The sequence below is a fragment of the Ylistrum balloti genome, unplaced genomic scaffold (assembly GCF_031769215.1).
Source record: "Ylistrum balloti isolate Yb309-2 unplaced genomic scaffold, AGI_CSIRO_Ybal_v1 Utg371210, whole genome shotgun sequence".
NCBI lineage: Eukaryota > Metazoa > Mollusca > Bivalvia > Pectinida > Pectinidae > Ylistrum > Ylistrum balloti.
The window spans coordinates 72,852-97,116 of NW_026782657.1; the positions used below are offsets into that span (position 1 = coordinate 72,852).

General features: G+C 37.9%; 2 protein-coding genes, 6 non-coding genes and 2 pseudogenes across 8 annotated transcripts; all 10 read left to right on the forward strand.

Moving 5' to 3' along the window:
- Positions 1–3,712: 3,712 nt before the first annotated feature.
- Positions 3,713–3,887, forward strand: LOC132561460 (U1 spliceosomal RNA; annotated as a pseudogene).
- Positions 3,888–4,892: 1,005 nt separating this feature from the next.
- On the forward strand, positions 4,893–5,056 carry LOC132561465 (U1 spliceosomal RNA). The gene has a single exon (XR_009554704.1). It is a non-coding gene; the product is annotated as a U1 spliceosomal RNA (small nuclear RNA).
- Positions 5,057–6,061: 1,005 nt separating this feature from the next.
- On the forward strand, positions 6,062–6,225 carry LOC132561466 (U1 spliceosomal RNA). Its single transcript, XR_009554705.1, has one exon. It is a non-coding gene; the product is annotated as a U1 spliceosomal RNA (small nuclear RNA).
- A 1,005-nt stretch (positions 6,226–7,230) lies between these two features.
- Positions 7,231–7,394, forward strand: LOC132561467 (U1 spliceosomal RNA). The gene has a single exon (XR_009554706.1). It is a non-coding gene; the product is annotated as a U1 spliceosomal RNA (small nuclear RNA).
- A 1,005-nt stretch (positions 7,395–8,399) lies between these two features.
- On the forward strand, positions 8,400–8,563 carry LOC132561444 (U1 spliceosomal RNA). Its single transcript, XR_009554693.1, has one exon. It is a non-coding gene; the product is annotated as a U1 spliceosomal RNA (small nuclear RNA).
- Positions 8,564–9,568: 1,005 nt separating this feature from the next.
- Positions 9,569–9,732, forward strand: LOC132561452 (U1 spliceosomal RNA). Its single transcript, XR_009554701.1, has one exon. It is a non-coding gene; the product is annotated as a U1 spliceosomal RNA (small nuclear RNA).
- Positions 9,733–10,737: 1,005 nt separating this feature from the next.
- On the forward strand, positions 10,738–10,901 carry LOC132561453 (U1 spliceosomal RNA). Its single transcript, XR_009554702.1, has one exon. It is a non-coding gene; the product is annotated as a U1 spliceosomal RNA (small nuclear RNA).
- A 1,009-nt stretch (positions 10,902–11,910) lies between these two features.
- Positions 11,911–12,990, forward strand: LOC132561435 (uncharacterized; the record flags this gene model as incomplete). Its single annotated transcript, XM_060226164.1, has 1 exon — positions 11,911–12,990. A coding segment is annotated over one exon (1,080 nt), but the record flags the coding sequence as incomplete, so codon positions are not given.
- A 4,473-nt stretch (positions 12,991–17,463) lies between these two features.
- LOC132561463 (U1 spliceosomal RNA) lies at positions 17,464–17,639 on the forward strand (annotated as a pseudogene).
- A 1,009-nt stretch (positions 17,640–18,648) lies between these two features.
- LOC132561436 (uncharacterized) lies at positions 18,649–19,728 on the forward strand (the record flags this gene model as incomplete). The annotated part of the gene is made up of 1 exon (XM_060226165.1): positions 18,649–19,728. A coding segment is annotated over one exon (1,080 nt), but the record flags the coding sequence as incomplete, so codon positions are not given.
- Between the last annotated feature and the right edge of the window lie 4,537 nt (positions 19,729–24,265).

The following is a 24,265-nucleotide window of genomic DNA, read 5'->3' on the forward strand; positions in this document are numbered from 1 at the left end:
AGATTTCTTATTACTGGTGTTTTGTAGAGATTCTATATACCTGAAAATATATTATAATGATAGAGAATAATACAACAATTAATATAATTACATGGAATTGCAATGGGTTTTTATCCAAGTCTAAGCAATATGAGCTGAGTGATTTTGTACACAATCATAATGTACATGTTGTATTGTTGCAAGAAACTCATGTCTCTAACTTGTTTGTCGGCAAAAACATTGAAAATTTTCTGAAATGTAAAGCAATATGGAATTTCGGTTCATATAATAGTAAGGGCACAGCTGTTTTGTTTTTCATAGATGTACAACTGCAAAAGTTTGATCTTGATAGAGAAGGACGGACCATGTTTGTTGATTTTAAATATTATGATAGCGAGTTCAGAATTATTAATGTATACTCCCCAAATGTTGATGAGGAGCGTCGGGCATTTTTTGATAATATTATACATCATTTTACCTGTAGAAGGCCCATCATTTTTGCAGGCGATTTTAATTGTATTGAAAACATTTCCCTTGATAAGATAGGTGGTAATCCCAGTTGTGGTCTTCCTGGTAGTGTTTCAATAAAAAATCTGTTTAATGATTTTAAGTTATTTGAGACATTTAGATCACTTTTTCCGAATGTCATTTCTACTACTTGGCATGGTAATGGTGTTTCATGCCGCTTAGATCGATTTTATATTTCATGTATATTGAAAGAGCATTTATTAGAGAATAGAATTTTTCCGTCTGGTAGTTCCGACCATGATTTTGTTCTTCTAAAAATTAAACTATTTTCTGAGGATAAGTTTGGACCCTTTTACTGGAAACTTAATAATAGTATTTTGAGCGATAGAGCCTTTCAGATTGCTTTTAAAGATTTCTGGCTTGATCTAACTGACAATAAGCCTGTGTCTTTAGATCATTGGGATAATTGTAAATCTGTTATCAAATATTTCATTATTGGATATTGTAAACGTAAAGCTAAAGTTAAACGTTCTGTTGTCAGATCTTTACAAGAAAAATATAATAAGTTGTATAATTTAGAAAAAAAGTCACCTGGACACTTTATTGATCAAGTTCAGTCTATTAAGAGACAATTACTTGATTTTCATACTGATAGTTTCAGGGGGTCTATGATTAGGTCTAGAGCCAATTTTCTAGACTCTTCTGAAAAGCCTTCACGTTATTTCTTTAAAATGGAGTGTGATAAGGGTAAGAAGAAATTCATAGAGAAAATCGACTTACCTGATTCTTCCTGTGTTACTAATTCCAGTGACATTTTAGCGGCCTTTCGAGATTTTTATACCAAACTTTTTTCCGAGGAAGATATCGATTTTGAGTTGGCTGACTCTTTTTGTGATAACCTTCCCAAACTTACCGAACTTGAAATGTCAATGTGTGAAGGCCCTATAGGGAAGGAGGAAATACTAGCTGCTATCAAGCATATGAAGAACAATAAGTCCCCTGGTAGTGATGGTCTCACTAAAGAATTCTATCTTACTTTTTTTGATTTATTAGGAGATCATCTTGTCACATTATACAATGACATTTTTCAGAAGGGTGAGCTATGTGACACCCAGAAAACGTCTTTTATATCGTTATTATGTAAAGATCCAAGTAATTCTACTAGTATGAAAAACTGGAGGCCCATTTCTCTCCTGAATATTGATTATAAAATTCTTTCCAAGGTTATCACCAACAGGTTAAGTAAGGTTATTGATAAACTTGTTGGGGTTGACCAAACTTGCGCGATAAAAGATAGATCTATTTTTGAAAACTGTCATCTTCTTCGTAATATTGTTGATTACGTTAATCAAAAAGACTTAAAGTGTGCTTTTATATCTCTTGACCAAGAGAAAGCTTTTGATAGAGTAAGTTATACATTTTTATTTAAGGTACTTGAAACTTACAATTTCGGTCCTGATTTTGCTAAATGGGTAAGTATCTTATACAAAAATGTCTGTTCGTCCGTTATTGTTAACGGGTTTATTTCTGACCCCTTTCCTATCACTCGTGGTGTACGGCAAGGCTGTAGTTTATCTCCTCTTTTATATGTTTTGGTCTTGGAGCCCTTTGCGAAAAAAGTCCGTGACGATCCTGAAATAACTGGTGTAAAACTTCCGGGTTCCTCTCAGTCAGCTAAAATTTCCCTCTATGCAGATGATAGTACTGGTATTTGCTGTTCCGATTCCTCTATTTCAAAATTATTTCATTGGTGTAATCTGTATGGCAAAGCGTCAGGTGCTAAATTGAATAAACAGAAAACTAAGGGTATTTGGCTTGGGAAATGGAAATCACGTTCAGATAACCCTTTCGGCATTAGTTGGGTTGAAAAACATAAGATTTGTGGGGTTTTAATTGGCAATAACATTACTCCTGACGATATTTGGCAGCCAGTTTTTCGGAAATTTTCAAGGACCTTGGATTTATGGAAAATGCGAAATTTATCTTTAACACAAAAGTCCATAGTTATGAAGGTCCTTGCTTGCAGCAAACTTTGGTATATTGGTACTACCGTCATAATGCCAAGGCATTATTTAGATCTTTTACAGAGAACTTTGTTTAGATTTTTATGGAATTCCAAGTCGGAGCCACTTGCGCGCTCCGTAGCCTATGCCTCTACTACTAGTGGTGGACTTGGTATTGTTAACATTAAAAGTAAATTTCAAGCCATTTATCTAAAACATTGTCAGGATTTTGTTTTCAAACATACCGAGGCCAAGTGGAAGTATTTTACCAAGTACTGGCTCTCATTACATTTTCGAGAATATTTTTCACCTGTTGACAACAGTATTCCACATAGTGAGTGGTGCCCTACATTTTATTCTTATATTTATGGAATTTTTCAGAAGATATAGAAAAGACTTTCCCAAGTCTAATTTTGAGTCTGGGACAACCAAAGAGTTGTACGTTACGTTATTAGCTGGTATTACTAAGCCACCAAGAGTTGTGAAGATTTTTCCAACTGTTGATTTTAAAATTGTTTTTCGCAATATTTCAAACAAGTTTTTAGATACTCGCTCACGTGATGTTGTCTTTAAGATAGTACACGAGATTTTACCTGTGAATTTTCGAATGTATAAATATGGTGTTGAATCCTGTAAATTTTGTACTTTTTGTACTGGTTTTGAAACAATTTCACATTTATTCTTTGAGTGTTCATTTATTCAGCCGTTAGTATCCTTGGTAAATTCTTGGATACACCAGATCTCAGAGAACAAGATCCCAACTGATTCGGCACTTTGGCATTTTCATTCACCAGTATGTCTAACTCTAAAAGTAAAGTCTCTTGTCCTTTTTCTAGTGGCAGAATCCCTATCGTCCATTTGGCATATACGTTGTGTTAAAAAATATGACAAAAAGTCTCCTTCTTCTGATTCGCTCGTCTGTCACTTTCTCAGCAATGTTATTCTTCGCATTAAGTCTGATTTTACTCGCTTTTCCAGAAACACTTTCTCTGAGTATTGGTGTACTACTGATATTTTCTGTACCTTGCGGGATGACGACCTAAACATCAATCTCCCGTTATAATCAAGAAACATGCTGTGACTTATATCAATTAATACCGATAATTGTCATTATTTTTAACATATTAATTATGTTAACTATCGTGTAACCAGGTAACTTCGTTTACATATCTTGTCCATCTTAGGATGTAAGGATAATGGCACTTTACCGGGGCTACCGGTTGTACATCAGTCGCTGGCGTCATTGGGGTCTGTCTCGTGACGTTTTTACCTGTATATATGTTAATAAACTTTTTATGAAACTAAAAAAAAAGGTTCCCCCAGGTCGAGGCCCTTCCATTGCACTCCGGTCGGGCTGAACCCTGCGATAATCCCAAATGCGGATTACTCGGGTACGCTATTTTTTAGTGTGGGGGTCTGCGTTCGCGCTAACCCTCGTCCATAAACAAGCAATAATACAAATACACTACACGTGGCGTTCGTCACAAGCCTGTACTAATATCACCACTTAAGTGCACAAACACTGCATTCTGCAGCAAATTATACCACTTGCAAACAGCATATCGACGGCCAAATAACTAGTGTTTTCTAACTGCAGACCACCTTGCATTGCAAATCATATTTGTATATTACATTGCATTTCAATTGTCATCAGGATCACTTGCTACAAATAAGAACTGTTCAAACAGCTTTTCAGAGGTGGATTGTGGTAATGCAAATGAAATGTGAAATATTTCGAACAACTCATCTCAAGTGCAGCTCAGACAACTTCCTCAGAAGATCGCAATTGTTCTAAGAATCATAGGATGGCAACGCCTTCATCGCCAAATAAGAGGACACAGGGAGTACACAGATTTTCATGAAATATATCTGAATGAACGGCCCGACCAAGTAGACTCAAGGATTACAAAGCATTCAGTGGAATATTTCGGTATGAAAGATCAAACAAGCAAGCACAGCAGTAATGGTAGGAGAGAAAAGGGCATCGAAACAAAATCAGTCGATACAATTGATGTAATCTTTGCATCGTATCAAACTCGTGAATAGTGTTGTATTATTCGCTTAATAACAGAAGAAATCTGCAGGATCTTGGCTCCGTGGACATGTATAGTTTTAACATATTTCAGTATGTGTGGGCCGATGTGCAGAGATATGAAATGTCCCAAGTGCACAATGCATGACACTGATTGATCTCCCCTGTCAAGATTAATTAATATGTTGATGAACACAAATGGCATCATCTTGGATTAGGTTATGGTTCTTGTTTTAATTCGACATTATCTGCAAATTTGTTGGCAACATAACGGATGTATTATTGATGAAATGCGAGATGAAACATTGTAAATAGTAAACTGTTATTCACAAAAGTATGATAATTTTGCGTAACCCCGACTTCGTCAGCTTAGATGAAGTTCTTATACTGTATCAGTAACGAAACAACTCATACTTACCTGGTACAGGGGATACCGTGATCAGCAAGGCGGTTCCCCCAGGTCGAGGCCCTTCCATTGCACTCCGGTCGGGCTGAACCCTGCGATAATCCCAAATGCGGATTACTCGGGTACGCTATTTTTTAGTGTGGGGGTCTGCGTTCGCGCTAACCCTCGTCCATAAACAAGCAATAATACAAATACACTACATGTGGCGTTCGTCACAAGCCTGTACTAATATCACGACTTAAGTGCACAAACACTGCATTCTGCAGCAAATTATACCACTTGAAAACAGCATATCGACGGCCAAATAACTAGTGTTTTCTAACTGCAGACCACCTTGCATTGCAAATCATACTTGTATATTACATTGCATTTCAATTGTCATCAGGATCACTTGCTACAAATAAGAACTGTTCAAACAGCTTTTCAGAGGTGGATTGTGGTAATGCAAATGAAATGTGAAATATTTCGAACAACTCATCTCAAGTGCAGCTCAGACAACTTCCTCAGAAGATCGCAATTGTTCTAAGAATCATAGGATGGCAACGCCTTCATGGCCAAATAAGAGGACACAGGGAGTACACAGATTTTCATGAAATATATCTGAATGAACGGCCCGACCAAGTAGACTCAAGGATTACAAAGCATTCAGTGGAATATTTCGGTATGAAAGATCAAACAAGCAAGCACAGCAGTAATGGTAGGAGAGAAAAGGGCATCGAAACAAAATCAGTCGATACAATTGATGTAATCTTTGCATCGTATCAAACTCGTGAATAGTGTTGTATTATTCGCTTAATAACAGAAGAAATCTGCAGGATCTTGGCTCCGTGGACATGTATAGTTTTAACATATTTCAGTATGTGTGGGCCGATGTGCAGAGATATGAAATGTCTCAAGTGCACAATGCATGACACTGATTGATCTCCCCTGTCAAGATTAATTAATATGTTGATGAACACAAATGGCATCATCTTGGATTAGGTTATGGTTCTTGTTTTAATTCGACATTATCTGCAAATTTGTTGGCAACATAACGGATGTATTATTGATGAAATGCGAGATGAAACATTGTAAATAGTAAACTGTTATTCACAAAAGTATGATAATTTTGCGTAACCCCGACTTCGTCAGCTTAGATGAAGTTCTTATACTGTATCAGTAACGAAACAACTCATACTTACCTGGTACAGGGGATACCGTGATCAGCAAGGCGGTTCCCCCAGGTCGAGGCCCTTCCATTGCACTCCGGTCGGGCTGAACCCTGCGATAATCCCAAATGCGGATTACTCGGGTACGCTATTTTTTAGTGTGGGGGTCTGCGTTCGCGCTAACCCTCGTCCATAAACAAGCAATAATACAAATACACTACACGTGGCGTTCGTCACAAGCCTGTACTAATATCACGACTTAAGTGCACAAACACTGCATTCTGCAGCAAATTATACCACTTGAAAACAGCATATCGACGGCCAAATAACTAGTGTTTTCTAACTGCAGACCACCTTGCATTGCAAATCATACTTGTATATTACATTGCATTTCAATTGTCATCAGGATCACTTGCTACAAATAAGAACTGTTCAAACAGCTTTTCAGAGGTGGATTGTGGTAATGCAAATGAAATGTGAAATATTTCGAACAACTCATCTCAAGTGCAGCTCAGACAACTTCCTCAGAAGATCGCAATTGTTCTAAGAATCATAGGATGGCAACGCCTTCATGGCCAAATAAGAGGACACAGGGAGTACACAGATTTTCATGAAATATATCTGAATGAACGGCCCGACCAAGTAGACTCAAGGATTACAAAGCATTCAGTGGAATATTTCGGTATGAAAGATCAAACAAGCAAGCACAGCAGTAATGGTAGGAGAGAAAAGGGCATCGAAACAAAATCAGTCGATACAATTGATGTAATCTTTGCATCGTATCAAACTCGTGAATAGTGTTGTATTATTCGCTTAATAACAGAAGAAATCTGCAGGATCTTGGCTCCGTGGACATGTATAGTTTTAACATATTTCAGTATGTGTGGGCCGATGTGCAGAGATATGAAATGTCCCAAGTGCACAATGCATGACACTGATTGATCTCCCCTGTCAAGATTAATTAATATGTTGATGAACACAAATGGCATCATCTTGGATTAGGTTATGGTTCTTGTTTTAATTCGACATTATCTGCAAATTTGTTGGCAACATAACGGATGTATTATTGATGAAATGCGAGATGAAACATTGTAAATAGTAAACTGTTATTCACAAAAGTATGATAATTTTGCGTAACCCCGACTTCGTCAGCTTAGATGAAGTTCTTATACTGTATCAGTAACGAAACAACTCATACTTACCTGGTACAGGGGATACCGTGATCAGCAAGGCGGTTCCCCCAGGTCGAGGCCCTTCCATTGCACTCCGGTCGGGCTGAACCCTGCGATAATCCCAAATGCGGATTACTCGGGTACGCTATTTTTTAGTGTGGGGGTCTGCGTTCGCGCTAACCCTCGTCCATAAACAAGCAATAATACAAATACACTACACGTGGCGTTCGTCACAAGCCTGTACTAATATCACGACTTAAGTGCACAAACACTGCATTCTGCAGCAAATTATACCACTTGAAAACAGCATATCGACGGCCAAATAACTAGTGTTTTCTAACTGCAGACCACCTTGCATTGCAAATCATACTTGTATATTACATTGCATTTCAATTGTCATCAGGATCACTTGCTACAAATAAGAACTGTTCAAACAGCTTTTCAGAGGTGGATTGTGGTAATGCAAATGAAATGTGAAATATTTCGAACAACTCATCTCAAGTGCAGCTCAGACAACTTCCTCAGAAGATCGCAATTGTTCTAAGAATCATAGGATGGCAACGCCTTCATGGCCAAATAAGAGGACACAGGGAGTACACAGATTTTCATGAAATATATCTGAATGAACGGCCCGACCAAGTAGACTCAAGGATTACAAAGCATTCAGTGGAATATTTCGGTATGAAAGATCAAACAAGCAAGCATAGCAGTAACGGTAGGAGAGAAAAGGGCATCTAAACAAAATCAGTCGATACAATTGATGTAATCTTTGCATCGTATAAAACTCGTGAATAGGGTTGTATTATTCGCTTAATAACAGAAGAAATCTGCAGGATCTTGGCTCCGTGGACATGTATAGTTTTAACATATTTCAGTATGTGTGGGCCGATGTGCAGAGATATGAAATGTCTCAAGTGCACAATGCATGACACTGATTGATCTCCCCTGTCAAGATTAATTAATATGTTGATGAACACAAATGGCATCATCTTGGATTAGGTTATGGTTCTTGTTTTAATTCGACATTATCTGCAAATTTGTTGGCAACATAACGGATGTATTATTGATGAAATGCGAGATGAAACATTGTAAATAGTAAATTGTTATTCACAAAAGTATGATAATTTTGCGTAACCCCGACTTCGTCAGCTTAGATGAAGTTCTTATACTGTATCAGTAACGAAACAACTCATACTTACCTGGTACAGGGGATACCGTGATCAGCAAGGCGGTTCCCCCAGGTCGAGGCCCTTCCATTGCACTCCGGTCGGGCTGAACCCTGCGATAATCCCAAATGCGGATTACTCGGGTACGCTATTTTTTAGTGTGGGGGTCTGCGTTCGCGCTAACCCTCGTTCATAAACAAGCAATAATACAAATACACTACACGTGGCGTTCGTCACAAGCCTGTACTAATATCACCACTTAAGTGCACAAACACTGCATTCTGCAGCAAATTATACCACTTGCAAACAGCATATCGACGGCCAAATAACTAGTGTTTTCTAACTGCAGACCACCTTGCATTGCAAATCATATTTGTATATTACATTGCATTTCAATTGTCATCAGGATCACTTGCTACAAATAAGAAATGTTCAAACAGCTTTTCAGAGGTGGATTGTGGTAATGCAAATGAAATGTGAAATATTTCGAACAACTCATCTCAAGTGCAGCTCAGACAACTTCCTCAGAAGATCGCAATTGTTCTAAGAATCATAGGATGGCAACGCCTTCATCGCCAAATAAGAGGACACAGGGAGTACACAGGTTTTCATGAAATATATCTGAATGAACGGCCCGACCAAGTAGACTCCAGGATTACAAAGCATTCAGTGGAATATTTCGGTATGAAAGATCAAACAAGCAAGCATAGCAGTAACGGTAGGAGGGAAAAGGGCATCTAAGCAAAATCAGTCGATACAATTGATGTAATCTTTGCATCGTATAAAACTCGTGAATGATGTTGTTTTATTCGCTTAATAACAGAAGAAATCTGCAGGATCTTGTCTCCGTGGACATGTATAGTTTTAACATATTTCAGTATGTGTGGGCCGATGTGCAGAGATATGAAATGTCTCAAGTGCACAATGCCTGACACTGATTGATCTCCCCTGTCAAGATTAATTAATATGTTGATGAACACAAATGGCATCATCTTGGATTAGGTTATGGTTCTTGTTTTAATTCGACATTATCTGCAAATTTGTTGGCAACATAACGGATGTATTATTGATGAAATGCGAGATGAAACATTGTAAATAGTAAATTGTTATTCACAAAAGTATGATAATTTTGCGTAACCCCGACTTCGTCAGCTTAGATGAAGTTCTTATACTGTATCAGTAACGAAACAACTCATACTTACCTGGTACAGGTGATACCGTGATCAGCAAGGCGGTTCCCCCAGGTCGAGGCCCTTCCATTGCACTCCGGTCGGGCTGAACCCTGCGATAATCCCAAATGCGGATTACTCGGGTACGCTATTTTTTAGTGTGGGGGTCTGCGTTCGCGCTAACCCTCGTTCATAAACAAGCAATAATACAAATACACTACACGTGACGTTCGTCACAAGCCTGTACTAATATCACCACTTAAGTGTACAAACACTGCATTCTGCAGCAAATTATACCACTTGCAAACAGCATATCGACGGCCAAATAACTAGTGTTTTCTAACTGCAGACCACCTTGCATTGCAAATCATATTTGTATATTACATTGCATTTCAATTGTCATCAGGATCACTTGCTACAAATAAGAAATGTTCAAACAGCTTTTCAGAGGTGGATTGTGGTAATGCAAATGAAATGTGAAATATTTCGAACAACTCATCTCAAGTGCAGCTCAGACAACTTCCTCAGAAGATCGCAATTGTTCTAAGAATCATAGGATGGCAACGCCTTCATCGCCAAATATGAGGACACAGGGAGTACACAGGTTTTCATGAAATATATCTGAATGAACGGCCCGACCAAGTAGACTCAAGGATTACAAAGCATTCAGTGGAATATTTCGGTATGAAAGATCAAACAAGCAAGCATAGCAGTAACGGTAGGAGGGAAAAGGGCATCTAAGCAAAATCAGTCGATACAATTGATGTAATCTTTGCATCGTATAAAACTCGTGAATGATGTTGTTTTATTCGCTTAATAACAGAAGAAATCTGCAGGATCTTGTCTCCGTGGACATGTATAGTTTTAACATATTTCAGTATGTGTGGGCCGATGTGCAGAGATATGAAATGTCTCAAGTGCACAATGCCTGACACTGATTGATCTCCCCTGTCAAGATTAATTAATATGTTGATGAACACAAATGGCATCATCTTGGATTAGGTTATGGTTCTTGTTTTAATTCGACATTATCTGCAAATTTGTTGGCAACATAACGGATGTATTATTGATGAAATGCGAGATGAAACATTGTAAATAGTAAATTGTTATTCACAAAAGTATGATAATTTTGCGTAACCCCGACTTCGTCAGCTTAGATGAAGTTCTTATACTGTATCAGTAACGAAACAACTCATACTTACCTGGTACAGGTGATACCGTGATCAGCAAGGCGGTTCCCCCAGGTCGAGGCCCTTCCATTGCACTCCGGTCGGGCTGAACCCTGCGATAATCCCAAATGCGGATTACTCGGGTACGCTATTTTTTAGTGTGGGGGTCTGCGTTCGCGCTAACCCTCGTTCATAAACAAGCAATAATACAAATACACTACACGTGGCGTTCGTCACAAGCCTGTACTAATATCACCACTTAAGTGCACAAACACTGCATTCTGCAGCAAATTATACCACTTGCAAACAGCATATCGACGGCCAAATAACTAGTGTTTTCTAACTGCAGACCACCTTGCATTGCAAATCATATTTGTATATTACATTGCATTTCAATTGTCATCAGGATCACTTGCTACAAATAAGAAATGTTCAAACAGCTTTTCAGAGGTGGATTGTGGTAATGCAAATGAAATGTGAAATATTTCGAACAACTCATCTCAAGTGCAGCTCAGACAACTTCCTCAGAAGATCGCAATTGTTCTAAGAATCATAGGATGGCAACGCCTTCATCGCCAAATAAGAGGACACAGGGAGTACACAGGTTTTCATGAAATATATCTGAATGAACGGCCCGACCAAGTAGACTCCAGGATTACAAAGCATTCAGTGGAATATTTCGGTATGAAAGATCAAACAAGCAAGCATAGCAGTAACGGTAGGAGGGAAAAGGGCATCTAAGCAACATCAGTCGATACAATTGATGTAATCTTTGGATCGTTTAAAACTCGTGAATAGTGTTGTATTATTCGCTTAATAACAGAAGAAATCTGCAGGATCTTGTCTCCGTGGACATGTATAGTTTTAATATATTTCAGTATGTGTGGGCCGATGTGCAGAGATATGAAATGTCTCAAGTGCACAATGCATGACACTGATTGATCTCCCCTGTCAAGATTAATTAATATGTTGATGAACACAAATGGCATCATCTTGGATTAGGTTATGGTTCTTGTTTTAATTCGACATTATCTGCAAATTTGTTGGCAACATAACGGATGTATTATTGATGAAATGCGAGATGAAACATTGTAAATAGTGAATTGTTATTCACAAAAGTGTGATAATTTTGCGTAACCCCGACTTCGTCAGCTTAGATGAAGTTCTTATACTGTATCAGTAACGAAACAACTCATACTTACCTGGTACAGGGGATACCGCTATCATGGCCACCACTGCTACAAGTATGGATCATATCGATATCGATATTTTGAAGAAGTCTGTCAGGTTGTTCGTCACCGGTCCAAGGAAACACACTGTTACACGTTTTGAAGTCTTGAAGCGATTACTGAATGGTGGACTTCCCGGGGAGGAGATTGTGTCCGTGTTCAGGTGCGAAGCTCCAAACACCTGGTTTGTTACTTTGCAATCCGAGGCAGTGGTCGACAGTATTGTAGAGAAAGGTACTATGAAGGACACTTATTTCGCACTTACACCGGAGCGATGCGACCAACGCCGGATATCTTTGCGTGTAATGTGGCTCCCGTCTTGGATATCAGATGACGCCATAGCGGACCATTTCGATAGCTACTATGGAAAGGTCATTAACATAGCTAGAGAAAAGACTTCCATAGGGAAAGTCACTTTGGAGACGGGGACAAGAATCGTCACGTTATTGATAAAGGAAGGCGACCAGGACAGGATACCTTATCGCGACAGACTGTTCGGTAAGGTGGCCCTGATTACCGTTCCAGGCAGACCTCCCATTTGCCTGCGCTGCCAGCAGGTCGGACACGTGAGGTCTCAGTGTCCCGGGAAACCCGAGCCTACGACTCGGGCTACCTACGCTAAGGTAGCCCAGTCTTCATCTCAGTCCATCCCGGGTATGGGCCCTACGCCACTTCGAGAGGAGTCAGAGGCAACACAGCTAAACAGTTCTACCGTGAGCCCCTCGTCCGGAGGGAGCGGTCCCGCTACGAGCCCCTCGTCCGGAGGGAGTAGCCTTACCGAGAGTCCCTCTTCCGAAAGGAATAGTACTGCCGCGTGCCCCTCGTCCGGAAGTAGCGATAACCCAACATCCCTACCGACAAAGCGCCCGGGCCCCGTCATAGATGATGCCGGATTCCAAAGGGTTACAAAGAAGGGGAAACATTCATCAATATCCCCGGGCATCCTGTCAAATGGCGACCTAGTACCTGGACAGAGATGTATCGACGACCGGAGTGATTCCGACATGTCGGATGAGGATCACCTGGTTATTGACGAGGAGTCTGGGTAAATATCGGTTTTACTATTTTCTCGGTTAACGGTTTTGGACTTTCTTTATCGGACTATGGCGGCGGCATTGTATTCCATATTTGACCTCAGCTTGTCCCTGGACTATTGTTATCATTTCACCTACAAGGTGTTTACAGTAACTGTATGTTTGATTTGGTTTCATTATTTAACTGATGTTATCATTCAATGTTATACTTATATTGATATGCATTGTCAGCTTATCGTCCAGTTGTATTTTTACCTGTACTATATAATTGCTAGCATACAACAACGCGTGTTTTTACCTGTAAGAGCTTTGTTAGCTTCCTCAGCTACGCAGAGGTCTTTACCAGTAGAAAGTACTTATGTATTGTCGGCTTTACGTATTAATACAGCATTTTCATTTTATATACCAATATATATTTACCAATACTGCCTAACGTCCACTACTTTGATTTTAATTGCTTGCGAATCTTACCAATGTTGTCACATTACATTCGCATTTGTTCTTCATAATTATTATTATTATTGTTATTATTATTATATTGTTGTTAAGCTGACTTTTCACAGGCATACGCTCAGCCAATCCTTTTGGGGCGCGTGTATCGAGAGTCGCACTCGTGCACTCGATAACTTACCTGTGTTGCGGTTCATTGATCACGCTTATACAGTTGTCTGCTGTGTTTTGAATGTGTTTACTTTATCTCACCTTCCTCTCCTGGCTGCAGACCGATCGTGCGCGAGTGTGCTTTTACTTACCTGTTAACTTTCTCTCCTTCCACTTAACTTTTTCTTCTGCTTGTATCTTGTATAGATTATATCTACCAAAAATAAATTATAATGATGGAGAATAATACAACAATCAATATAATTACATGGAATTGTAACGGGTTTTTATCCAAGTCTAAGCAATATGAGCTGAATGATTTTGTACATAATCATAATGTACATGTTGTATTGTTACAAGAAACTCATGTTTCTAACTTGTTTGTCGGTAAAAAGATTGAAAGTTTTTTGAAATGTAAAGCAATATGGAATTTCGGTTCATATAATAGTAAGGGCACAGCTGTTTTGTTTTTTATAGGTGTAAAACTACAAAAGTTTGATCTTGATAGAGAAGGACGGACCATGTTTGTTGATTTTAAATATTATGATAGCGAGTTCAGAATTATTAATGTATACGCCCCAAATGTTGATGAGGAGCGTCGGGCATTTTTTGATAATATTATACATCATTTTACCTGTAGAAGGCCCATCATTTTTGCTGGTGATTTTAATTGTATTGAAAACAATTCCCTTGATAAGATTGGTGGTAATCCCAGTCGTGGTCTTCCTGGTAGTGTTTCAATAAAAAATCTGTGTAATGATTTTAAGTTATTTGAGACATTTAGATCACTTTTTCCGAATGTCATTTCTACTACTTGGCATGGTAATGGTGTTTCATGCCGCTTAGATCGATTTTATATTTCATGTATATTGAAAGAGCATTTATTAGAGAATAGAATTTTTCCGTCTGGTAGTTCCGACCATGATTTTGTTCTTCTAAAAATTAAACTATTTTCTGAGGATAAGTTTGGACCCTTTTACTGGAAACTTAATAATAGTATTTTGAGCGATAGAGCCTTTCAGATTGCTTTTAAAGATTTCTGGCTTGATCTAACTGACAATAAGCCTGTGTCTTTAGATCATTGGGATAATTGTAAATCTGTTATCAAATATTTCATTATTGGATATTGTAAACGTAAAGCTAAAGTTAAACGTTCTGTTGTCAGATCTTTACAAGAAAAATATAATAAGTTGTATAATTTAGAAAAAAAGTCACCTGGACACTTTATTGATCAAGTTCAGTCTATTAAGAGACAATTACTTGATTTTCATACTGATAGTTTCAGGGGGTCTATGATTAGGTCTAGAGCCAATTTTCTAGACTCTTCTGAAAAGCCTTCACGTTATTTCTTTAAAATGGAGTGTGATAAGGGTAAGAAGAAATTCATAGAGAAAATCGACTTACCTGATTCTTCCTGTGTTACTAATTCCAGTGACATTTTAGCGGCCTTTCGAGATTTTTATACCAAACTTTTTTCCGAGGAAGATATCGATTTTGAGTTGGCTGACTCTTTTTGTGATAACCTTCCCAAACTTAACGAACTTGAAATGTCAATGTGTGAAGGCCCTATAGGGAAGGAGGAAATACTAGCTGCTATCAAGCATATGAAGAACAATAAGTCCCCTGGTAGTGATGGTCTCACTAAAGAATTCTATCTTACTTTTTTTGATTTATTAGGAGATCATCTTGTCACATTATACAATGACATTTTTCAGAAGGGTGAGCTATGTGACACCCAGAAAACGTCTTTTATTTCGTTATTATGTAAAGATCCAAGTAATTCTACTAGTATGAAAAACTGGAGGCCCATTTCTCTCCTGAATATTGATTATAAAATTCTTTCCAAGGTTATTACCAACAGGTTAAGTAAGGTTATTGATAAACTTGTTGGGGTTGACCAAACTTGCGCGATAAAAGATAGATCTATTTTTGAAAACTGTCATCTTCTTCGTAATATTGTTGATTACGTTAATCAAAAAGACTTGAAGTGTGCTTTTATATCTCTTGACCAAGAGAAAGCTTTTGATAGAGTAAATTATACATTTTTATTTAAGGTACTTGAAGCTTACAATTTCGGTCCTGATTTTGCTAAATGGGTAAGTATCTTATACAAAAATGTCTGTTCGTCCGTTATTGTTAACGGGTTTATATCTGACCCCTTTCCTATCACTCGTGGTGTACGGCAAGGCTGTAGTTTATCTCCTCTTTTATATGTTTTGGTCTTGGAGCCCTTTGCGAAAAAAGTCCGTGACGATCATGAAATAACTGGTGTAAAACTTCCGGGTTCCTCTCAGTCAGCTAAAATTTCCCTCTATGCAGATGATAGTACTGGTATTTGCTGTTCCGATTCCTCTATTTCAAAATTATTTCATTGGTGTAATCTGTATGGCAAAGCGTCAGGTGCTAAATTGAATAAACAGAAAACTAAGGGTATTTGGCTTGGGAAATGGAAATCACGTTCAGATAACCCTTTCGGCATTAGTTGGGTTGAAAAACATAAGATTTGTGGGGTTTTAATTGGCAATAACATTACTCCTGACGATATTTGGCAGCCAGTTTTTCGGAAATTTTCAAGGACCTTGGAATTATGGAAAATGCGAAATTTATCTTTAACACAAAAGTCCATAGTTATAAAGGTCCTTGCTTGCAGCAGACTTTGGTATATTGGTACTACCGTCATAATGCCAAGGCATTATTTAGATCTTTTACAGAGAACTTTGTTTAGATTTTTATGGAATTCCAAGTCGGAGCCACTTGCGCGCTCCGTAGCCTATGCCTCTACTACTAGTGGTGGACTTGGTATTGTTAACATTAAAAGTAAATTTCAAGCCATTTATCTAAAACATTGTCAGGATTTTGTTTTCAAACATACCGAGGCCAAGTGGAAGCATTTTACCAAGTACTGGCTCTCATTACATTTTCGAGAATATTTTTCACCTGTTGACAACAGTATTCCACATAGTGAGTGGTGCCCTACATTTTATTCTTATATTTATGGAATTTTTCAGAGATATAGAAAAGACTTTCCCAAGTCTAATTTTGAGTCTGGGACAACCAAAGAGTTGTACGTTACGTTATTAGCTGGTATTACTAAGCCACCAAGAGTTGTGAAGATTTTTCCAACTGTTGATTTTAAAATTGTTTTTCGCAATATTTCAAACAAGTTTTTAGATACTCGCTCACGTGATGTTGTCTTTAAGATAGTACACGAGATTTTACCTGTGAATTTTCGAATGTATAAATATGGTGTTGAATCCTGTAAATTTTGTACTTTTTGTACTGGTTTTGAAACAATTTCACATTTATTCTTTGAGTGTTCATTTATTCAGCCGTTAGTATCCTTGGTAAATTCTTGGATACACCAGATCTCAGAGAACAAGATCCCAACTGATTCGGCACTTTGGCATTTTCATTCACCAGTATGTCTAACTCTAAAAGTAAAGTCTCTTGTCCTTTTTCTAGTGGCAGAATCCCTATCGTCCATTTGGCATATACGTTGTGTTAAAAAATATGACAAAAAGTCTCCTTCTTCTGATTCGCTCGTCTGTCACTTTCTCAGCAATGTTATTCTTCGCATTAAGTCTGATTTTACTCGCTTTTCCAGAAACACTTTCTCTGAGTATTGGTGTACTACTGATATTTTCTGTACCTTGCGGGATGACGACCTAAACATCAATCTCCCGTTATAATCAAGAAACATGCTGTGACTTATATCAATTAATACCGATAATTGTCATTATTTTTAACATATTAATTATGTTAACTATCGTGTAACCAGGTAACTTCGTTTACATATCTTATCCATCTTAGGATGTAAGGATAATGGCACTTTACCGGGGCTACCGGTTGTACATCAGTCGCTGGCGTCATTGGGGTCTGTCTCGTGACGTTTTTACCTGTATATATGTTAATAAACTTTTTATGAAACTTAAAAAAAAAGGTTCCCCCAGGTCGAGGCCCTTCCATTGCACTCCGGTCGGGCTGAACCCTGCGATAATCCCAAATGCGGATTACTCGGGTACGCTATTTTTTAGTGTGGGGGTCTGCGTTCGCGCTAACCCTCGTCCATAAACAAGCAATAATACAAATACACTACACGTGGCGTTCGTCACAAGCCTGTACTAATATCACCACTTAAGTGCACAAACACTGCATTCTGCAGCAAATTATACCACTTGCAAACAGCATATCGACGGCCAAATAACTAGTGTTTTCTAACTGCAGACCACCTTGCATTGCAAATCATATTTGTATATTACATTGCATTTCAATTGTCATCAGGATCACTTGCTACAAATAAGAAATGTTCAAACAGCTTTTCAGAGGTGGATTGTGGTAATGCAAATGAAATGTGAAATATTTCGAACAACTCATCTCAAGTGCAGCTCAGACAACTTCCTCAGAAGATCGCAATTGTTCTAAGAATCATAGGATGGCAACGCCTTCATCGCCAAATAAGAGGACCCAGGGAGTACACAGATTTTCATGAAATATATCTGAATGAACGGCCCGACCAAGTAGACTCCAGGATTACAAAGCATTCAGTGGAATATTTCGGTATGAAAGATCAAACAAGCAAGCATAGCAGTAACGGTAGGAGGGAAAAGGGCATCTAAGCAAAATCAGTCGATACAATTGATGTAATCTTTGCATCGTATAAAACTCGTGAATAATGTTGTTTTATTCGCTTAATAACAGAAGAAATCTGCAGGATCTTGTCTCCGTGGACATGTATAGTTTTAACATATTTCAGTATGTGTGGGCCGATGTGCAGAGATATGAAATGTCTCAAGTGCACAATGCATGACACTGATTGATCTCCCCTGTCAAGATTAATTAATATGTTGATGAACACAAATGGCATCATCTTGGATTAGGTTATGGTTCTTGTTTTAATTCGACATTATCTGCAAATTTGTTGGCAACATAACGGATGTATTATTGATGAAATGCGAGATGAAACATTGTAAATAGTAAATTGTTATTCACAAAAGTATGATAATTTTACGTAACCCCGACTTCGTCAGCTTAGATGAAGTTCTTATACTGTATCAGTAACGAAACAACTCATACTTACCTGGTACAGGGGATACCGCTATCATGGCCACCACTGCTACAAGTATGGATCATATCGATATCGATATTTTGAAGAAGTCTGTCAGGTTGTTCGTCACCGGTCCAAGGAAACACACTGTTACACGTTTTGAAGTCTTGAAGCGATTACTGAATGGTGGACTTCCCGGGGAGGAGATTGTGTCCGTGTTCAGGTGCGAAGCTCCAAACACCTGGTTTGTTACTTTGCAATCCGAGGCAGTGGTCGACAGTATTGTAGAGAAAGGTACTATGAAGGACACTTATTTCGCACTTACACCGGAGCGATGCGACCAACGCCGGATATCTTTGCGTGTAATGTGGCTCCCGTCTTGGATATCAGATGACGCCATAGCGGACCATTTCGATAGCTACTATGGAAAGGTCATTAACATAGCTAGAGAAAAGACTTCCATAGGGAAAGTCACTTTGGAGACGGGGACAAGAATCGTCACGTTACTGATAAAGGAAGGCGACCAGGACAGGATACCTTATCGCGACAGACTGTTCGGTAAGGTGGCCCTGATTACCGTTCCAGGCAGACCTCCCATTTGCCTGCGCTGCCAGCAGGTCGGACACGTGAGGTCTCAGTGTCCCGGGAAACCCGAGCCTACGACTCGGGCTAGCTACGCTAAGGTAGCCCAGTCTTCATCTCAGTCCATCCCGGGTATGGGCCCTACGCCACTTCGAGAGGAGTCAGAGGCAACACAGCTAAACAGTTCTACCGTGAGCCCCTCGTCCGGAGGGAGCGGTCCCGCTACGAGCCCCTCATCCGGAGGGAGTAGCCTTACCGAGAGTCCCTCTTCCGAAAGGAATAGTACTGCCGCGTGCCCCTCGTCCGGAAGTAGCGATAACCCAACATCCCTACCGACAAAGCGCCCGGGCCCCGTCATAGATGATGCCGGATTCCAAAGGGTTACAAAGAAGGGGAAACATTCATCAATATCCCCGGGCATCCTGTCAAATGGCGACCTAGTACCTGGACAGAGATGTATCGACGACCGGAGTGATTCCGACATGTCGGATGAGGATCACCTGGTTATTGACGAGGAGTCTGGGTAAATTTCGGTTTGAGTATTTTCTCGGTTAACGGTTTTGGACTTTCTTTATCGGACTATGGCGGTGGCATTGTATTCCATATTTGACCTCAGCTTGTCCCTGGACTATTGTTATCATTTCACCTACAAGGTGTTTACAGTAACTGTATGTTTGATTTGGTTTCATTATTTAACTGATGTTATCATTCAATGTTATACTTATATTGATATGCATTGTCAGCTTATCGTCCAGTTGTATTTTTACCTGTACTATATAATTGCTAGCATACAACAACGCGTGTTTTTACCTGTAAGAGCTTTGTTAGCTTTCTCAGCTACGCAGAGGTCTTTACCAGTAGAAAGTACTTATGTATTGTCAGCTTTACGTATTAATACAGCATTTTCATTTTATATATCAATATATATTTACCAATACTGCCTAACGTCCACTACTTTGATTTTAATTGCTTGCGAATCCTACCAATGTTGTCACATTACATTCGCATTTGTTCTTCATAATTATTATTATTATTGTTATTATTATTATATTGTTGTTAAGCTGACTTTTCACAGGCATACGCTCAGCCAATCCTTTTGGGGCGCGTGTATCGAGAGTCGCACTCGTGCACTCGATAACTTACCTGTGTTGCGGTCTTTGATCACGCTTATACAGTTGTCTGCTGTGTTTTGAATGTGTTTACTTTATACTCACCTTCCTCTCCTGGCTGCAGACCGATCGTGCGCGAGTGTGCTTTTACTTACCTGTTAACTTTCTCTCCTTCCACTTAACTTTTTCTTCTGCTTGTATCTTGTATAGATTATACCTACCAAAAATAAATTATAATGATGGAGAATAATACAACAATCAATATAATTACATGGAATTGTAACGGGTTTTTATCCAAGTCTAAGCAATATGAGCTGAATGATTTTGTACATAATTGTCACGCCTTTTCAGTGTACATTTTGAAATTTCGTTAAATTTATTTAAACTTTACATTTGATAAAAGAATAAAGAAAATGGTAATCTAAACTTTATATTTATAATCTAACCTTTATAATTATGTAGTAGAAACATAGCCAAGCCAAAATACTTAAATTGATACATGTTGGGTTTTTATTACAGTTGTCTTCCATAATCCATTTATGTTTTTAAGCTTTGTGTTTACTACAATTAACACTAATAAAATTGTTTCTACAGGATTGGTAAAAAGTGTAACTCCTAATTTTTTGTCAATGGACGTAAACAAACAGAAATGTAAACGCAAAAGCAAATGTTTCGTGACATAGGGCTTGATTTGATTGGTTAATTGACCACTTACCTGTCCAACCTTGATTGTCGCAATTCGACATTCAACAATAAACATTCAAAGAAAAGTTTCAATTCTCTCAAGTCTACTATCCATAGCTGTAAATAATTTTTCTTAGATTTAAATAATGTTATTCTGCATGTACTTTGTTGTATTGTTACTGATTTTTAATAGATGATAAAAGATTATACTCTAATTTTATAGCTTCATGTTTAACTTCCGGATAGGTGCTGTTTTATCCAAAAATAAATTATAATGTTTTTGGATGAGTTAATGTAATACAACAATCAATATAATTATATGGAATTGTCGGCAACATTTTGTCATTTAAATCCATAACTTATTTTATCTAGGCGTTAAGCACAATGTACATTCGATAATGTTTAATATAAGCTCGCACTTTTTATTCGAATGATTTTGTACATAATCATAATGTACATGTTGTATTGTTACAAGAAACTCATGTTTCTAACTTGTTTGTCGGTAAAAAGATTGAAAGTTTTTTGAAATGTAAAGCAATATGGAATTTCGGTTCATATAATAGTAAGGGCACAGCTGTTTTGTTTTTCATAGATGTAAAACTACAAAAGTTTGATCTTGATAGAGAAGGACGGACCATGTTTGTTGATTTTAAATATTATGATAGCGAGTTCAGAATTATTAATGTATACGCCCCAAATGTTGATGAGGAGCGTCGGGCATTTTTTGATAATATTATACATCATTTTACCTGTAGAAGGCCCATCATTTTTGCTGGTGATTTTAATTGTATTGAAAACAATTCCCTTGATAAGATTGGTGGTAATCCCAGTCGTGGTCTTCCTGGTAGTGTTTCAATAAAAAATCTGTGTAATGATTTTAAGTTATTTGAGACATTTAGATCACTTTTTCCGAATGTCATTTCTACTACTTGGCATGGTAATGGTGTTTCATGCCGCTTAGATCGATTTTATATTTCATGTATATTGAAAGAGCATTTATTAGAGAATAGAATTTTTCCGTCTGGTAGTTCCGACCATGATTTTGTTCTTCTAAAAATTAAACTATTTTCTGAGGATAAGTTTGGACCCTTTTACTGGAAACTTAATAATAGTATTTTGAGCGATAGAGCCTTTCAGATTGCTTTTAAAGATTTCTGGCTTGATCTAACTGACAATAAGCCTGTGTCTTTAGATCATTGGGATAATTGTAAATCTGTTATCAAATATTTCATTATTGGATATTGTAAACGTAAAGCTAAAGTTAAACGTTCTGTTGTCAGATCTTTACAAGAAAAATATAATAAGTTGTATAATTTAGAAAAAAAGTCACCTGGACACTTTATTGACCAAGTTCAGTCTATTAAGAGACAACTACTTGATTTTCATACTGATAGTTTCAGGGGGTCTATGATTAGGTCTAGAGCTAATTGTTTAGACTTTTCTGAAAAGCCTTCACGTTATTTCTTTAAAATGGAGTGTGATAAGGGTAAGAAGAAATTCATAGAGAAAATCGACTTACCTGATTCTTCCTGTGTTACTAATTCCAGTGACATTTTAGCGGCCTTTCGAGATTTTTATACCAAACTTTTTTCCGAGGAAGATATCGATTTTGAGTTGGCTGACTCTTTTTGTGATAACCTTCCCAAACTTAACGAACTTGAAATGTCAATGTGTGAAGGCCCTATAGGGAAGGAGGAAATATTAGCTGCTATCAAGCATATGAAGAACAATAAGTCCCCTGGTAGTGATGGTCTCACTAAAGAATTCTATCTTACTTTTTTTGATTTATTAGGAGATCATCTTGTCACATTATACAATGACATTTTTCAGAAGGGTGAGCTATGTGACACCCAGAAAACGTCTTTTATATCGTTATTATGTAAAGATCCAAGGAATTCTAATAGTATGAAAAACTGGAGGCCCATTTCTCTCCTGAATATTGATTATAAAATTCTTTCCAAGGTTATTTCCAACAGGTTAAGTAAGGTTATTGATAAACTTGTTGGGGTTGACCAAACTTGCGCGATAAAAGATAGATCTATTTTTGAAAACTGTCATCTTCTTCGTAATATTGTTGATTACGTTAATCAAAAAGACTTGAAGTGTGCTTTTATATCTCTTGACCAAGAGAAAGCTTTTGATAGAGTAAATTATACATTTTTATTTAAGGTACTTGAAGCTTACAATTTCGGTCCTGATTTTGCTAAATGGGTAAGTATCTTATACAAAAATGTCTGTTCGTCCGTTATTGTTAACGGGTTTATATCTGACCCCTTTCCTATCACTCGTGGTGTACGGCAAGGCTGTAGTTTATCTCCTCTTTTATATGTTTTGGTCTTGGAGCCCTTTGCGAAAAAAGTCCGTGACGATCCTGAAATAACTGGTGTAAAACTTCCGGGTTCCTCTCAGTCAGCTAAAATTTCCCTCTATGCAGATGATAGTACTGGTATTTGCTGTTCCGATTCCTCTATTTCAAAATTATTTCATTGGTGTAATCTGTATGGCAAAGCGTCAGGTGCTAAATTGAATAAACAGAAAACTAAGGGTATTTGGCTTGGGAAATGGAAATCACGTTCAGATAACCCTTTCGGCATTAGTTGGGTTGAAAAACATAAGATTTGTGGGGTTTTAATTGGCAATAACATTACTCCTGACGATATTTGGCAGCCAGTTTTTCGGAAATTTTCAAGGACCTTGGATTTATGGAAAATGCGAAATTTATCTTTAACACAAAAGTCCATAGTTATAAAGGTCCTTGCTTGCAGCAAACTTTGGTATATTGGTACTACCGTCATAATGCCAAGGCATTATTTAGATCTTTTACAGAGAACTTTGTTTAGATTTTTATGGAATTCCAAGTCGGAGCCACTTGCGCGCTCCGTAGCCTATGCCTCTACTACTAGTGGTGGACTTGGTATTGTTAACATTAAAAGTAAATTTCAAGCCATTTATCTAAAACATTGTCAGGATTTTGTTTTCAAACATACCGAGGCCAAGTGGAGGTATTTTACCAAGTACTGGCTCTCATTACATTTTCGAGAATATTTTTCACCTGTTGACAATAGTATTCCACATAGTGAGTGGTGTCCTACATTTTATTCTTATATTTATGGAATTTTTCAGAAATATAGAAAAGACTTTCCCAAGTCTAATTTTGAGTCTGGGACAACCAAAGAGTTGTACGTTACGTTATTAGCTGGTATTACTAAGCCACCAAGAGTTGTGAAGATTTTTCCAACTGTTGATTTTAAAATTGTTTTTCGCAATATTT